The 17,959-nt window shown below is 40.0% G+C and overlaps 2 protein-coding genes and 1 non-coding gene across 3 annotated transcripts; 1 reads left to right on the top strand and 2 right to left on the bottom strand.

Moving 5' to 3' along the window:
• Nucleotides 1-535: 535 nt before the first annotated feature.
• On the bottom strand, nucleotides 536-4,236 carry LOC133561283 (large ribosomal subunit protein eL20). Its single transcript, XM_061914646.1, has 5 exons — nucleotides 4,111-4,236; nucleotides 1,120-1,299; nucleotides 920-1,049; nucleotides 741-850; nucleotides 536-666 (listed from the first exon to the last, which is right to left on the bottom strand). The coding sequence occupies exons 1-5, from the start codon at nucleotides 4,126-4,128 to the stop codon at nucleotides 574-576; spliced, it is 531 nt and encodes a 176-aa protein (XP_061770630.1). The 5' UTR covers nucleotides 4,129-4,236; the 3' UTR covers nucleotides 536-573.
• On the bottom strand, nucleotides 1,411-1,544 carry LOC133561323 (small nucleolar RNA SNORA68). The gene has a single exon (XR_009808631.1). It is a non-coding gene; the product is annotated as a small nucleolar RNA SNORA68 (small nucleolar RNA).
• A 4,390-nt stretch (nucleotides 4,237-8,626) lies between the features above and the next one.
• LOC133559952 (exportin-T-like) lies at nucleotides 8,627-17,235 on the top strand. The gene is made up of 7 exons (XM_061911934.1): nucleotides 8,627-8,798; nucleotides 13,009-13,162; nucleotides 13,328-13,410; nucleotides 13,473-13,529; nucleotides 13,602-13,671; nucleotides 13,739-13,957; nucleotides 16,990-17,235. The coding sequence occupies exons 2-7, from the start codon at nucleotides 13,076-13,078 to the stop codon at nucleotides 17,218-17,220; spliced, it is 747 nt and encodes a 248-aa protein (XP_061767918.1). The 5' UTR covers nucleotides 8,627-8,798; nucleotides 13,009-13,075; the 3' UTR covers nucleotides 17,221-17,235.
• Nucleotides 17,236-17,959: the final 724 nt, after the last annotated feature.

The raw sequence follows: 17,959 nt of genomic DNA, 5'->3' as shown, positions 1-17,959 counted from the left end.
GAGAAAATAACTGTTCAAATCACAAATTTGATTTTCACCACAAAGAAAGTATTATCTTAGCGATTTTGTAACATCCCCAACATATCTTACTTTAAGAATTGCCAATTAATATTTATTTCTAGCTTGAAGTCCTGCTAATTTCTAGATATCTTTATTTAGGATGCCTTCCCAAGTAAAATTAACTAGTTGCACAGACAGATAATTACACTAGTTTTTAGTACTTTTGCCTAAAATATAGTATTTTGTCAGTTCTAAAGTTAACAAAAGTTGACTAAGAAACGACAGTCTTTAGACTTAAAAATATATTATCTTTGTGTTATAGTGCAATCATTTTGTACAGCAGTGGAAAAGAATAAACCCTTTTATTTCAGATGTTTTTGTCTTTAAAAGTGGATATCCCTAAGGCTTAAACTTTCATTGTTCCATCCACTTTTATGGTGTGCATTTACGGTTAGAGGCTTCTCTGTAAACCACTTGTTTCTAAGTAATCTAGCATGCACTCTGCTAATGACTATTTAAAAAACAAAACAGTATGTTTCATTCCAACAAGATAACTTTATTTGGGCCCCACGTTTAGAAGAAGGTGTTTGGTCTCTTGGTGGTGAAGCGCGGCTTGTGCTGGCGGCGCAGGACCCGGTGAGGCAGCGGGAATTTGATCTTTGAATCCTACGGGAGGAAATCAGCTCCCGGTTAGTGGGAAATAAAGTGAAACATGTTGACGAGTGGAAGGGGTGGCTCACGTGGAACTGCTTGATGGCCGGTCTGCGACACTTGTTGGCGGCAATGATCTGCACTTTCATGATCTGGATGGAGTGGGCGCGGGCACGGTGGCGAGCTCCCATATCCCGATCTGCAAGGAGACAATTATTTAGACATTGGACACACTGCACAGCCCTCACAAATGTTAAAGGTCACTCACAGCACTGTGTGACAGCTCCAGAGGTGGTGAGGTCACGGTACTCTCTGTACATGTTGTGAGTGCCACTACGAGAGTCGTAACGCAGCCAGATGCCAAAGTTCTTCACCTTCAGAGGGGTCTTCTCGTGGACCTGGACACAACCTGTGTTAACTGATGGTCGTTTAGGGCAATCGGCGCGTCACACGATAGTCAACACTCACCAGTCCACAGTAAACAGTCTCGCCTGACGCCTTCTTCATCTTCCTCAATTGGGACACAAAGTACCAGAAACGAGACTTGGCCACCACATGGTTGGGGGCAAAGATCCTCATGCGGTACAGAGGGGGGGACGGGTTCTTGGCAGAGGGCAGCAGACGCCCGATGACCTTGTACTCTCTGAGCTTTACACACAAAGAAGACAAGTTAACACAGGTATCGTGAACATCCTGATTGGTATCTGGAAATAGGAGCTTTCATGTACTGCAGGTGAAATACACAGTTCCAAATGCAAACAATGTCAATCCTTGAATTCACTTTCAAAGGCACTGCAGCATCAGAGAAAGGCGACAAGGATCACATTTGCTTTCTGCACACCAGAAAAAAATCACATCACTGGGATCATGTGACTTTTGGGTTGGTGTGCAAACAAACCATTTGAAAAGGTTACACCTAGGGCTGGGCGATATATCGCGGGTTTGTCTCTGTGCGATATAGAAAATGACTATATCGTAATATTTGAGTATACGTTCTCACGCAGTTGCTTTTAGTTGCGGGCCTACACTTCAGGCTCTTCTCACTCTTTCCTGTCTTTCCTTCTCACAGACAAGCAGGCGCACGTTCTTACATACGTCACTTACTGTCACGTCATGCTTCAAGTGGGAATATGTCAAACAGACAACCACAATTTTTTTAAGTGTGGGGCAAAAGCATTGCTATAAAAAGTAGCATTACTGCTAATATGTACTATCATTTGAAAAGTCACTCGCTAGAGAATGAAGTGAAATTAATAACCGTAGTAACCTACCACAGAGTGAAGGACGAATACTATTTGATTTCCTATTATGCAGCTCATTTTTATTTGACACTTAAAATGTCTCTGACAATCTTGCACTTTATGTTTTGGAAATGACTTGAATGTTTGTGCCATTGCTTAATAACTTTAATAAATACACTTTTGGTCAAATGACTTATCGTATTTCCTTGAATTGCCACAGGGCATATAGTATGCGCCTGCTTTGAATTCCTGCCGGGTCAAACCCGCTTCGCAAAATAATTAGCGCATGCTTAGTATTACCGCCTGGTCAAACTCGTGACGTCACGAGTGACACTTCCCCTGTCATCATTTTCAAAAATTAGAGGAGGCTGGTTTCTATACCAGTAATTAGATATCGCATAAAGGGAAGAAGATTAAGAGCTATTCAGTAGGCTCTAAGGTCCAAGCTTACATCACACTCAAATTTTTACTACATGCCTTTGGTAAGTGCCGGAGTCAGAAGAGGTTTTTAAAAAATTAGCGCATGCTTACTTTTACCGCATGCCTTTGGTAAGCGCAGGAATGATTAGAGGTTTTAAATTAATTAGTGCCCCGGTGGCAATTCAAGGAAATACGGTAGTTGTGATTTCCCTCTCTGCATGAAAGTTTAAAAGTAGCATATATGAATGCAGTATGAAGAAGAATGTTTTGATGTCGACACATAGAATCATCATACTGCTGTGAATATATGCATCAAGTGTTCATTCAAGGCCAAGGTAAAATAACGTAATATACCATATTTCCTTGAATTGCCGCAGGGCATTTACTATGTGCCTGCCTTGATTTACTGCCGGGTCAAACTCGCTTCGCAAAATAATTAGCGCATGCTTAGTATTACCGCCTGGTCAAACTCGTGACGTCACGAGTGACACTTGACCTGTCATCATTTTCAGAATGATGTTTTTTTTGATAATTTCAAATCGCATAAAGGGAAGAAGATTAAAAGCTATTCAGTAGGATTTAAGGTCCAAGCTTACATCACACTCAAATTTTTACAGCATGCTTTTAATAAGTGCCGGAGCGAGAAGAGGTTATAAAATAATTAGCGCATGCTTACTTTTACCACATGACTTTGGTAAGCGCAGGAGTGAGAAGAGGTTTTAAATTAATTAGTGCCCCGGTGGCAATTCAAGGAAATACGGTAGTTGTGATTTTCCTCTCTGCATTAAAGTTTATAAATAGTATATATGAATGCACTATGAAGAATGTTTTAATGTAGACATATAATCATCATACTGCTGTGATTATATGCATCAAGTGTTCATTCAAGGCCAAGGCAAAATAACGTAATATACCATATTTCTTTGAATTGCCGCAGGGCATATAGTATGTGCCTGCCTTGATTTACTGCCAGGTCAAACTTGCTTCGCAAAATAATTAGTGCATGCTTAGTATTACCGCCTGGTTAAACTCGTGACGTCACGAGTGACACTTGACCTGTCATCATTTTCAGAATGATGTTTTTTTTGATAATTTCAAATCGCAGAAAGGGAAGATTAACAGCTATTCAGTAGGATTTAATGTCCAAGCTTACATCACACTCAAATGTTTACTGCATGCCTTTGGTAAGTGCCGAAGTGAGAAGAGGTTATAAAATAATTAGCGCATGCTTACTTTTACTGCATGCCTTTAGTAAGCGCAGGAGTGAGAAGGGGTTTTAAATCACGATATTTGAAAAAGGCAGTGTCGCCCAGCCCTGGTTACAGCTAATGTGACTATGTATATGAACATGAGGGCTCATTCAGGTGCAAAACTTACGTTAAATGACAACTTATTTACTTCCAATAAACAGAAACATTCCACCATAACCGTTAGCATTAGCATGCGTTAGCATCCGGCTAAGTCGGCGTTTAAAGTGGGATAAATTTACATCACTAAACCAAACAAACTTGTATGCAAATAAAATAAGTACGGTAACTTTGTCCGTCCAGTTCCATTAAAGTCTTATTTTACGTAAGTCTTCTTTTACGCCGTCGTCGTCGTCCACATGGTGTCGCGGCCGCCATGTTGGAAGCAAACCGACACCGGAGCGAAAAAAACGTGCAATCTATCGACAAAGGACGAGACTTTCACACATGTCAAAGCAACAACGGGAAGCCTTTGTCGTTATAAGTCAATATCTACAAGCGGAATTGGCTTCCCGTCCGTTTTTTGAGGGTGAATTGATCATTTTACGTACAGTGCCGGACGCCTTCATGGTGCCTTTCGCCCAGCCACAGTGAAAGAGGAAGTCTGGGGGCGGAGACTGCACACGTCAAGTGGTCGACAGGGGGACGGACTTCCGGTCAAATTCCGCCAACAAAATGAAGCAAAGCAGGCAAACAGTTTTTCGATAATAATTATATATATATATATATATATATTCAATTCAACACAATTCTCAATTCAAAAACAATTTTTTTCCCGATTTAAAATGATTCTCTATTCATTCAATACATAGAATTTCAGCAGGATCCACCCCAGTCTGCTGACATGCTAGCAGAGTAGTAGATTTTTGTAAAATCTTTTATAATTATAAAGGACGATGTTTTATCAACCGATTGCAAAAATGTAAATTTGTTTTAACTATTAAATGAACCAAAAATATGACTTATTTTATCTTTGTGAAAACATTGGACACCGTGTGTTGTCAAGCTTATGACATGAGATGCAAGTGTAAGCAAGCCACTGTTACACTATTGTTCTTTTTTTATTTTTTTTTTTATAAATGTCTAATGATAATGTCGATGAGGGATTTTTAATCACTGCTATGCTGAAATTATAACTAAAATTGATACTGTTGTTGATAATCCAATCCAATCCATCCATCCATCCATCCATCAATCCATTTTCTACCGCTTATTCCCTTTCGGGGTCGCGGGGGGCGCTGGCGCCTATCTCAGCTACAATCGGGCGGAAGGCGGGGTACACCCTGGACAAGTCGCCACCTCATCACAGGGCCAACACAGATAGACAGACAACATTCACACACTAGGGCCAATTTTAGTGTTGCCAATCAACCTATCCCCAGGTGCATGTCTTTGGAAGTGGGAGGAAGCCGGAGTACCCGGAGGGAACCCACGCATTCACGGGGAGAACATGCAAACTCCACACAGAAAGATCCCGAGCCTGGATTTGAACCCAGGACTGCAGGACCTTCGTATTGTGAGGCAGACGCACTAACCCCTCTGCCACCGTGAAGCCCATCTTTAGACTCAACTTGACTCAATCCAATCCAATCCACTTTATTTATATAGCACATTTAAATATATATATATATATATATATATATATATATATATATAAAAACAATTGTAAAAAAAATAAAAATAAATAAATAAAATAAAATAAAATAAAAAGTATATATATATATATATATATATATATATATATATATATATATTATGCTCCACCAATGACTGAATAAAAACAAAAAATAAATAAATATAAAACCAATAAAAACAATATAAAAACAAATATGATTAAAAACTATTTAAAAGGGTAAAATCAATTAAAACAGTAAAATAGAAATCGAAGTGTATAAAAAACACAGAGGACAACAGAGAACAGATAATATTCATTTTTGTTTCACTACTTTTGGTTTATTTTGTGTCGTGTTTGTGTCTCCTCTCAATTGCTCTGTTTATTGCAGTTCTGAGTGTTGCTGGGTCCGGTTTGATTTTGGAATTGGATTGCATTGTTATGGTATTGCTGTGTAGTGGTTTGTTAGATTGATGAAAAAAAAAACAATAAAAAAAAAATAAAATCGATTAAAAAAAAAAAAGATAATCGATTCTGAATCGCACAACGTGAGAATCGCGATTTGTATTCGAATAAATTTTTTCCCACACCTCTAGTATTTAAAGGCCTACTGAAGCCCACTACTACCGACCATGCAGTCTGATAGTTTATATATCAATAAAATACTAACATTGCAACACATGCCAATACGGCCGGTTTAGTTTACTAAATTGCAATTTTAAATTTTCTTGTTGAAAACGTCGCGGAATGATGACGCATATGATGACGCGTGCTTGTCACGTTATTGGTTGGAGCGGACATTTTATCACAGCACCACTCACGGCTAAAAGTCGTCCGATTTAATTGCATAATTACACAGTATTTTGGACATCTGTGTTGCTGAATCTTTTGCAATATGTTCAATTAATAATGGAGACTATAAAGAAGAATGCTGTTGGTGGAAAGCGGTGGATTGCAGCTGCCTTTAGCAACCGAAATACAGCCGGCGTTTCTTTGTTTGTTGGGAAGATTTAATATGGAACAGAGCGGTCAAGCGAACATGTTTCCCGACCACATGTGAACTTGCAGGTTTCGGTGAGAAAATTGTGGTAATAAGTCGGCTCTTACCGGAGACATCAACAGAGCTTGCGCCCTCCTGCAGCAGCTGTCAAAGAGGCAGCTGCGATTTTCTTGGCTCCTCCATGGCTTCCATCAGAAACACTGGCGGTCAACACACCCCTGCGACTTTCAGGTATGACTATATATCTCACGAAAACACTAGTAACACAATAATCAGATAAGGGATTTTCCAGATATATTCTAGTAAATGTGTCTAATAACATCTAAATCGCTCTCACTGCCCTCGCCTTTTTTTTCCTTTTCTTTTTCGAGTGCTTCACTCTAACTTTCCTCATCCAGGAATCTTTCATCCTCGCTTAAATTAATGGGGAAATCGTCGCTTTCTCTGTCCGAATCGCTCTTGCGGCTGGTGGCTATCATTATAAACAATGTGAGGATGTGAGGAGCTGTCACGCCAAATTTCTTCCCCCCTACAAAAACCTTTCCCCCCATCTACTTCCGGGGTCATGTTTCCTCTTACGTCACACATGTTTCCTTTTACGTCTCAATATTGGGCTTCCACGGACCAGCCGCATACAGTAAAGGTATGTTCTTACTCGAAGTTAGAGTGAATCTCAGTAAATCATGTTTGCCAACAATATCAACCTAAAACCCATCCGTCTGAAAGAAAAGTTAACCCTGAAGTAGTGTTGACCCGTGGAAAACGAATCAAAAATCGTTTAATTCTCCGTCCTGTACGGTAGTCAAATGTGCAATGAGTATTTGTTCACATATGCATTTCCAAAGTAACACGATTTATGGGAAAGATGAGTGCTGACGTAAAGACAACGATTGAAACTAAAAACATTTAAGTTCACATAAATGCCATTTTAATTTAGTTCACTTACACAAAGAACTAAAAAAACCTGAATTACACGGTTATTCATTTCCGCATATGTCCACGAGTCAAATGTGCATTCAATCAGGAATATCCTCAAGTTAATTTGTCCGATTAATACAGACGTTTTGTTAACGCGTTATCATGAAAATATAACGCTATATTATAAAAATATAACGCTATATTATAAAAATATAACGCTATATTATAAAAATATAACGCTATATTATAAAAATATAACGCTATATTATAAAAATATAACGCTATATTATAAAGATATAACGCTATATTATAAAAATACAGACGTTTTGTTAACGCTATATTATAACAAATAAAAAACATTTAAAAAAAACAATTTACAAACACAAGCTATGGGATGACGTAAGAAGAAACGTGAGGAAATGTGACCCCGGAAGTAAATTATTATTATTTTTTTTCTTTATAAACCTTAATTAAAATATGCAACATAAAAGCAAATAAATAATAATAAACAAAACAAGTACAGAAGCAGTACAAAACAGCACCAAGGGGGTTGTAAACTCAATAGAGCAACTAAAATAGAATATTATATATACATACATATATATATATATATATATATATATATATATACATATATATATATGTATACATATATATATATATATATATATATATATATATATATATATATATATACATACATATATATACACACACACACATGTATGCATATATTCATAAATCTATGTATATATATATATATATATATATATATATATATATATATATATACACACACACATATGCATGTATATATATATATATATATACGTATATATACATATATGGCAATATCTTATCAACTTTTTTTTAATTTTTATTTATAAATTTAAAAAATTACAAACAGTAAGTCAAACAACAATATAAAACATTATAAAACAGTACAAAACAGCGCCAGAGGGTTGTAAATTCAAAATAACAAAAATAGAATATAAACAAATATATATATAATACACAAAGTGCAAAGCCATAGGCTCATTCAGATTTATTAAATAAATTAAATTTGGAACACAGCATCATTGTTTCCACAGTTTTTTTGTTGTTAGAGGTAGAGAGCGTTTTAATGAAAAGGGGGTGGGGGTTTGTAGCGGGGAAGAAATTTTGCGCGACAGAGCCCGACAACACGTGACGTCACGCGCACATCGTCTTCTACTTCCGGTACAGGCAATGCTTTTTTTATGAGCGACCAAAAGTTGCGAACTTTATCGCCGATGTTCTCTACTAAATCCTTTCAGCAAAAATACGGCAATATTGCGAAATGATCATGTATGACACATAGAATGGACCCGCTATCCCTGTTTGAATAAGAAAATCTCATTTCAGTAGGCCATTAATATGGTATTATCAAATTTATTTTTTCAAACAACGTATTTCTTGAAACAATACGTCTACCTTAGAGTCATTTTTGTACAATTATAAGCGTTATAAAATGACTCAAGTACGTAAATGTGTAAAGATTCAGCTCGCTGGGGTTTAACCTCTTCCGGTTCATTGAGCCGGAAGTGAACCGAACAGACACGCCGCACCGCCGCCTCTCTCGTGCCAGTAATTGTGACGACATTCTAGACAATTCTGCTCCTTTCCGCGAACCCCGCATTGTTGTCATCGGGGGACAGAGACCACTGTGAACCAACTGTGGTCACAATAAGGTGAGCCTTTGAGGTTGTCCTCCTCTTCTTTACGTTGTCTTATTCGGCCAGACGCTTAGTCTCTGTGATCGATAGAGACGATCTTCCTTGGTTCTGATAAAACTAAAAAAAAAAATAAATAAAAAAAAAGAAGCATGTTAACTGATGTCGCCCCCCCCCCCCCCTCCCCAAGCGTTTGTTTTCGTGTCAGTACTCTGGGGGGAGGGGGGGACGCTAATGCTAGCTCACGTTAGCAAGCTAGTTCCCCCTCAGGGCTCCCTTGTTTGCATGATTTATTAACAGGTGCACAGACTTGAACGGTTTTCAGCTAACATAAGACTTTTTCAATTTAAAACCCTTTTTCTCTCTGGTGAATATGTTGTGCAGTGATTGTTTAACGCAAATGATGTGATTTGTGGTGAAAATGTACTATTTTTGACATCTCCATCTACCATGAATTGATTAACGTGGACCCAGACTTAAATAAGTTAAAAAAGCGTATTCAAGTGTTACCGTTTAGTGGTCAATTGTACGTAGGGCTGGGTGATATTGTTTTTTTTAATATTGCGATATTTTTAGGGCATATCGCGATATGCCGCCGGTTCTTACCAAAGGCATGCTGTAAAAGTAAGCATGCGCTAATTATTTTAAAACCTATTCTCACTCTGGCAATTACCAAAGGCATTAGGGCTGGGCGATATAGCCTTTTTTTAATACCGCGATATTTTTAGGCCATATCGCGATATACGATATATATTACGATATTTTGCCTTAGCCTTGAATGAACACTTGATGCATATAATCACAGCATTATGATGATTCTATGTGTCTACATTAAAACATTCTTCTCCATACTGCACTAATATATGCTACTTTTAAACTTTCATGCGGAGAAGGAAATCACAACCAAGTCAATTTACCAAAACTGTATTTATTAAAGGTGACTTTTCAAATGATGCTACCTATTAGCAGTAATGCTACTTTTGGTAGCAACACTTGTGCCCCACACATGACAAATTAAAGTTGTCCATTCGACATATTCCCGCTAGAAGCCGAACCACCGCCAGACGATGGACTCCGTGCTGTTTTTCTTGGGAATTAGTTCTTCCTTCATTTGTTACGAGATCCGCACCTTCTTTCTCCGCAACAACCCGCTAGCATCACAGCTAACGTTAGCCATGCCATGACCTCTCCGCTTGGCGAGGGCGTGTACGTATGTGACGTATGACGTGACAGTAAGTGACGTATGAATATGCGCCTGCTTGTCTGTGAGGAGACACAGGAAAGAGGAGGAGAGTGTAATGCCCGCAGCTGCGTGAGAACGTCGACTCGAATATTACGATATAGTCATTTTCTATATCACACAGAGAAAAACCCGCGATATACATCGTATATCGATATATCGCCCAGTCCTAAAAGGCATGCAGTAAAATTTTGAGTGTGGTGTAAGCTTGGACCTTAAATCCTACTGAATAGTTCTTAATCTTCTTCCCTTTTATGCAATTTCAAATTACCGGTATTGAAATCAGCCTCCTCCATATTGAAAATGATGACAGGGGAAGTGTCACTCGTGACGTCACAAGTTTGACCAGGCGGTAACACTAAGCATGCGCTAATTATTTGGCGAAGCGAGTTTGACCCGGCAGTAATTCAAGGCAGGCGTATACTATATGCCCTGCGGCTATTCAAGGAAATACGGTATATTACGATATTTTGCCTTGGCCTTGAATGAACACTTGATGCATATAATCACAGCAGTTTATACATATGATTATATGTGTATACATTAGAAAAAATATTCTTCATACTGCATTCATATATGCTACTTTTAAACTTTCATGCAGAGAGGGATATCACAACTAAGTCACTTGCCAAAAAGTGTATTTATTAAAGGCCTACAGAAATGAGATTTTCCTTATTTAAACGGGGATAGCAGGTCCATTCTATGTGTCATACTTGATCATTTTGCGATATTGCCATATTTTTGCTGAAAGGATTTAGTAGAGAACATCGACGATAAAGTTCGCAACTTTTGGTCGCTAATAAAAAGGCTTTGCCTGTACGGGAAGTAGCAGACGATGTGCACGTGACGTCACGGGTTGTAGGGCTCCTCACATCTTCACATTGTTTACAATCATGGCCACCAGCAGCTAGAGCGATTCGGACTGAGAAATCGACCTTTTCCCCATTAATTTGAGCAAGGATGAAAGATTCGTGGATGAGGATATGAGAGTGAAGGACTAGAAGAAGAAAAAAGAAGAAGACAAGGGCAGTGGGTGCGATTCAGATGTTATTAGACACATTTACTAGGCTAATTCTGGAAAATCCCTAATGTGCTTATTGTGTTACTAGTGTTTTAGTATGATTATAAAGTCATACCTGAAAGTCGGAGAGGTGTCTCTGAGGGAAGCCACGGAGGAGGCAAGAAAGTCGCAGCTGCCTCTTTGACAGCTGCAGGAGGAACGACACAAGCTCCGCTCATGTTTACGGTAAGAGCCGACTTATTACCACAAATTTCTCACCGAAACCTGCCGGTTCACATGTGTGTAGAGAACCATGTTTGCTTGACCGCTCTGTTCCATATTAAAGCTTCCCAACAAACAAAGAAACACCGGCTGTGTTTGTGTTGCTACAGCTGGCTGCAATACACCGCTTTCCACCAACATCTTTCTTCTTTGTAGTCTCCATTATTAATTGAACAAATTGCAAAAGATTCAGCAACACAGATGTCCAGAATACTGTGTAATTATGCGATATAAACAGACTACTTTTAGCGTGTTCGGTGCTGGAAGAACATGTCCGCTTCCACCGGTGACGTCACGCCCACACGTCATCATACGCGTCATCATTCCGCGACGTTTTCAACAGGATACCTCGTGGGAAATTTAAAATTGCAATTTAGTAAACTAAACCGGCCGTAGTGGCATGTGTTGCAATGTTAAAGGCCTACTGAAACCCACTACTACCCACCACGCAGTCTGATAGTTTATATATCAATGATGAAATATTAACATTGCAACACTTGCCAATACGTCCTTTTTAGTTTACTACATTACAATTTTAAATATCCCAGGAGTTTCGTCTTGAAAACGTCGCGTAATGATGACGTGTACGCGTGACTTCACTGGCTGTTAGGAAATATGAGCGCTGCACACGCATACAGCTAAAAGTCGCCTGCTTTAACGGCATAATTACACAGTATTTTGGAGATCTGTGTTGCTGAATCTTTTGCAATTTGTTCAATTAATATTGGAAAAGTCACAGTAGAAAGATGGAGTTGGGAAGCTTTAGCCTTAAGCCACACAAACACACGGTGATTCCTTGTTTAAAATTCCCGGAGGTGAAACTTTACTATGGATAAGAGCGCGGTCAAGCGAACATGGATCCCAACCGAATGTCAACCAGCAGGTTTTGGTGAGAAAATTGTGGTAAAAAGTCGCTTCTTACCGGAGATCCGCTGAGCTTGCCCCGTCCATAAAGCTGCCGTCGACTTCCCTGAGACACTGGCATCAAGACACCCGTGGACACACACCTCCGACTATCAGGTACTGTTAAACTCACTAAAACACTAGCAACACAATAGAAAGATAAGGGATTTCCCAGAATGATCCTAGTGAATGTGTCTAAAAAAAATTGAATCCGTCCCAATGCAATCGTGTATTTTTTTTTTACTTGTTTTTTTTTTTTTTTTTTTTTTTTTTTTCTAGTCCGTCGCTATTAATATCCTCAAACACGAAACTTTCATCCTTGCTCAAATAATGGGGAAATTGTCGTTTTCTTGGTCCGATAAGCTCTTTTTTTTGGAGGCTCCCATTAAAAACAATGTGAATATGTGAGCAGCCATCAACATGTGACGTCATCGTCTGCGACTTCCTGTAAAGGCAGGGCTTTTCTGTTAGCGACCGAAAGTTGCGAACTTTATTGTGGATGTTCTTTACTAAATCCTTTCAGCAAAATCGCGAAATGATCAAGTATGACACATAGAATGGACCTGCTATCCCCGTTTAAATAAGAAAATCTAATTTCAGTAGGCCTTTAAGATTTCATCATTGATATATAAACTATCAGACTGCGTGGTCGGTAGTAGTGGGTTTCAGTAGGCCTTTAAACAAGTTGAAAAACGTATTCAAGTGTTACCATCTAGTGGTTAATTGTACGGAGTATGTACTGTACTGTGCAATCTACTAATAAAAGTCTCAATCAATCAATCCTGGTCTGATCTTCCGGCCAGATGAGAGAAAGCTGTGTGAGGTCGACTGAGAGGAGCACAGTGACCGTGGAGCAAAGCTAACCCACGAATGGCCTGCCAGTCTGTTGCTGCAATCATGGACGAGCAGGCCCTGCTGGGGCTCAACCCGAATGCTGATGCCCGATACAGGCAGAGGGTGAGGATATTAGTCAGCTCCGTGTGGCAGGCTGGGTTACCTTTCACTCACTCTAATTCCAGAAGCTGACAATTGATATCCTTTGCATCAGTCTAACGTACATCTACTGAATGATTGTTTTGCTTGATACCAATGCTCATGTAAAGGTTCTTGTGTGCCCTTCAGGCCATGGCATACTTCGAGCAGCTGAAGGAGTCGCAGGACGCCTGGGAGGTGTGTGCACAGGCGCTTGCTAAAGGCGTCTACAGGTATGTAAGTGTGTGGGCCTGTACACGTCATGTAAGTGACTTCATACCCTGTTTATGTCCAGTGATGACCACGTCAAGTTCTTTTGCTTCCAAGTTTTGGAGCATCAGATCAAGTTCAGGTGAGGCAGCGGCGGGCTCTGTAAATGTATTTGTTATTGCTTGTAATTAATGATTGGCATGCAATGTTGCAGACACAGCGGGCTAAGTGGCGCCCAGCAGCAACTCATCAGAGAGACGCTGATGAAGTGGCTGCAGATGCAGGTGAGTGCCGACGTGATCGGACAGGTTCTTTTAAAGACGCGGCGTTGACAAGCTTTTGTTGATGCAGTTGATGAACACTCAGCCTGAGAAGGTCTTTATCAGGAACAAAGCTGCTCAGGTGTTTGCTCTCACCTTCATCATGGAGTACCTCACCCTCTGGCCCAAGTTCTTCTTTGACATCCTGTCCCTGGTGGGTGTCAACCCTCACGGCGTGGACATCTACCTAAGGACGCTCATGGCCATCGACGCCGAAGTAGTGGACCGAGACATCCTACACGCACCTGAGGTACTGTCCTGGTTTGACCTTTGAACGTCGCAGAGGACAAATTTCACCACACCTAGTGTGTGTGTCTGAGACAATCCTTGGTACTTTAACAAGTGTCCTGAGTTTGATTGCGAAATGTATATACTAAGTATATCAAAGTACTTTTGATAGCAGGTTGATATCCATCCATCCATTTTCTACCGCTTATTCCCTTTTTGGGGTCGCGGAGGGCGCTGGCGGCTATCTCAGCTACAATCAGGCGGAAGGCGGGGTACACCCTGGAGAAGTCTCCACCTCATCGCAGGGCCAACACAGATAGACAGACAACATTCACACTCACATTCACACACTAGGGCCAATTTAGTGTTGCCAATCAACCTATCCCCAGGTGCATGTCTTTGGAAGTGGGAGGAAGCCGGAGTACCCGGAGGGAACCCACGCATTCACGGGGAAAACATGCAAACTCCACACAGAAAGATCCCGAGCCTGGATTTGAACCCAGGACTGCAGGACCTTTGTATTGTGAGGCAGACGCACTAACCCCTCTTCCACCGTGAAGCCCAGCAGGTTGATAACAACACGCAAAAAAACGTATTGATACCTGCTTTTTTAGTTATCGTCAGTACCAAATACTGTACAACACTTCTTCCATGGATAGACGCATTAATTCTCGATTTATGCACACTTAGTCAGTGCCAAAGAAGAACGTCTGCTGCCTTTTAAAATAATGAGATAGTCTTTCCCATATATTTACTAATTCATGGGAGGTATATTATCCGCTTCTACATTGTCGGAACCTTGAACCGGCATCCGCTTCCGAGCGGGGGATTTCGGGCACCCAACTCGCCTCCCTCCCACAGAGGGAGGAGGGGGGTTTAATGTCTCCCGTCTACGCCCGTCTCGCGGGTCGGAGGCGGGAGCGCCCGGAGCCCTAGCGCCCCCGGGCGACGTGCCAAACCTTTCTCAGAAACAAATTATATAAAGGAACTGTTGCAGTGTATCATAACTGTAAGTGTACTGTAACTCCACTTCACAACACACTTTATACGCGTCTGGTTTGCCAGAGAATAAGACGCAGCAGGAATGATCTGTGATGCACTTCAGCCACTTTATGTGTGTGTGCATGTACGTTTGCGCGTGCGTGCACGTTTGCGCGTGCGTACAGTACAGGCCAAAAGTTTGGACACCTTCTCAATTCAATGTGTTTTCTTTTACTGAAGGCATCAAAACTATGACACCTGAGAAGTGAAAACCCTTTCAGGTGACTACCTCTTGAAGCTCATTATGAGAATGCCAAGAGTGTGCAAAATAGTAATCAGAGCAAAGGGTGGCTAATTTGAAAAAACGGGATTAAAAACATGTTTTCATTCATTTCATCTTTTTTTGTTAAGTATATAACTCCACGTGTTCATTCATAGTATTGATGCCTTCAGTGACAATCTACAATGTAAATAGTCACGAAAATAAAGAAAACCCATTGAATGAGAAGGTGTGTCCAAGCGTTTGGGCTGTACTGTGTGTGTGTGTGTGTGTGTGTGTGTGTGTGTGTGTGTGTGTGTGTGTGTGTGTGTGTGTGTGTGTGTGTGTGTGTGTGTGTATATATCTTTTTTTTTTTTTTTACGAAGCCACGCTGTTGTAACACGTGATGAATGTGGCTTGGCGTTGTCTTGCTGAAATAAGCTGTGGCGTCCATGAAAAAGACGGCTCTTAGATGGCAGAATATGTTGTTCCAAAACCTGTATGTACCTTTCAGCGTTAATGGTGCCTTCACAGATGTGTAATTTACCCATGCCTTGGGCACTAATGCACCCCCATACCATCACAGATGCTGGCTTTTGAACTTTGCGTCGATAACAGTCTGGATGGTTCGTTTCCCCTTTGGTCCGGATGACACACTGTCAAATATTTCCAAAAACAATTTGAAATGTGGACTCGTCAGACCACAGAACACTTTTCCACTTTGCATCAGCCCATCTTAGATGATCTCAGGCCCAGAGAAGCAGGCGGCGTTTCTGGATGTTGTTGATAAATAGCTTTCGCTTTGCATAATAGAGCTTTAACTTGCACTTACAGATGTAGCGACAAACTGTATTTAGCGACAGTGGTTTTCTGAAGTGTCCCTGAGCCAATGTGGTGATATCCTTTAGAGATTAATGTCGGTTTTTCATACAGTGCCGTCTGAGGTATCGAAGGTCACGATCATTCAATGTTGGTTTCGGGCCATGCCGCTTACGTGGAGTGATTTCTCCAGATTCTCTGAACCTTTTGATGATATTATGGACTGTTGATGTTGAAATCCCTAAATTTCTTTCAACTGCAGTTTGAGAAACATTGTTCTTAAACTGTTTGACTATTTGCTCATGCAGTTGTGGACAAAGGGGTGCACCTCCTCGCCCCATCCTTTCTTGTGAAAGACTGAGCATTTTTTGGGTAGCTGTTTCATACCCAATCATGGCACCCACCTGTTCCCAATTAGCCTGCACACCTGTGTTTTTTTCCAAATAAGTGTTTGATGAGCGTTCCTTAACTTTATCAATAATTATTGCCACCTTTCCCAACTTCTTTGTCACGTGTTGCTGGCATCAAATTCTAAAGTAAGGATTATTTGTAAAAAAAAAAAAAAGGTTTATCAGTTTGAACATCAAATATATTGTCTTTGTAGCATATTCAATTGAATATGGGTTGAAAATGATTTGCAAATCCATTGTATTCCGTTTATATTTACATCTAACACAATTTCCCAACTCATATGGAAACAGGGTTTGTATGACAGCCTTTTGTGAATGTTTTGTGCTGTAGTTAATTTATGACACATATCTGTGTGTGTGTGGGGAGGGCGGGGGCTTCCTTCCCACTGTTTTGTCCTTTCCCAATCACACTTTAAAATGTACTTTTAAAATTAAATGTGTTCTGTATTTTTTTTTAAATTGTGCTTTTGAATAAGTGTTGAAAATACAATTAATAGGTATTGTCTAATGTAATTTTGGTATCGTGACAACAGACAACTCTATTCCTGAGGTGCCTGGAAATTAAACATGAGCATTGTTTTCCAGGACACGCGCAGGAACACTTTGATTAAAGACACCATGCGTGAGCAGTGCATTCCCAGCCTGGTGGAGTCCTGGTTTCATATCCTACAGACGTACCAACAAACCCACCCCGAGCTCACCTGCCAGTGTTTGGAGGTGGTCGGAGCCTACGTGTCCTGGATCGAACTCAGCCTCATCGCAAATGAACGGTCAGTTGCCTTCTCTCCTGTACATCACTGGTTTATACCAGACTAATAATTTTCGCCTCATTTATCGCCAACAGCCTATTTTCCAATGACAAAAAAATAGGACGATAACTAATCAAAACAAATGCACGTTCACTCAGACGGTAACACAATTAACTGACATTTTACTCAACGAACAAAAACGACAAAAAATTTTGACAGAAACAAAATCAAATCATATTTAATTTCATCTTGCAGATATGTGGGACACGTTTGGAATATATCCAATCACAGGTCTTTAACAGTGTAAATATGAAAGAGGGGCTAGCAGTTCCTTACAAATGAGAGCCAATCAGAGTTTTTTTCCTTGTGACCCGAGGAAGTTGGGGTTATCACTGGCAAAACAAAAATGCAGGGATTTAACATGTTCCTCATCGTAATATGAGTTAACCTGGGAGAAAGTAAAAAGGTCACGTTTCTTTTTTGAAGGTAGGATGCCATAAATATAAATTAAAGCTAATTCGACTGTATATCTTTCCCACAAAAGTGATCAAGTAATTTTCTTTGCCCCAAGGTATGGTTTATTTAATGGTAAATCTAAAGACGTAACAACTTACAATGTGGTCCAACGTGCTTACGTCACACGCACAGTAAAGAGAGAAATTAGATTTAGCGTTTCCTATTTATTTATTTGAGGCGGATATCTAATAACAAATGAACCCCCACTCCCACTCCTTATCTTTAGTGTTGAACAAATGCTTGGCAAGTAGTCTAATTAAAGGAGCTTTCAAATTAACTTAAATAGGCTT

Source organism: Nerophis ophidion, linkage group LG10, assembly GCF_033978795.1.
Source record: "Nerophis ophidion isolate RoL-2023_Sa linkage group LG10, RoL_Noph_v1.0, whole genome shotgun sequence".
In the NCBI taxonomy this organism is placed as follows: Eukaryota; Metazoa; Chordata; class Actinopteri; order Syngnathiformes; family Syngnathidae; genus Nerophis; species Nerophis ophidion.
This window is presented reverse-complemented; position numbering and strand designations above follow the sequence as displayed.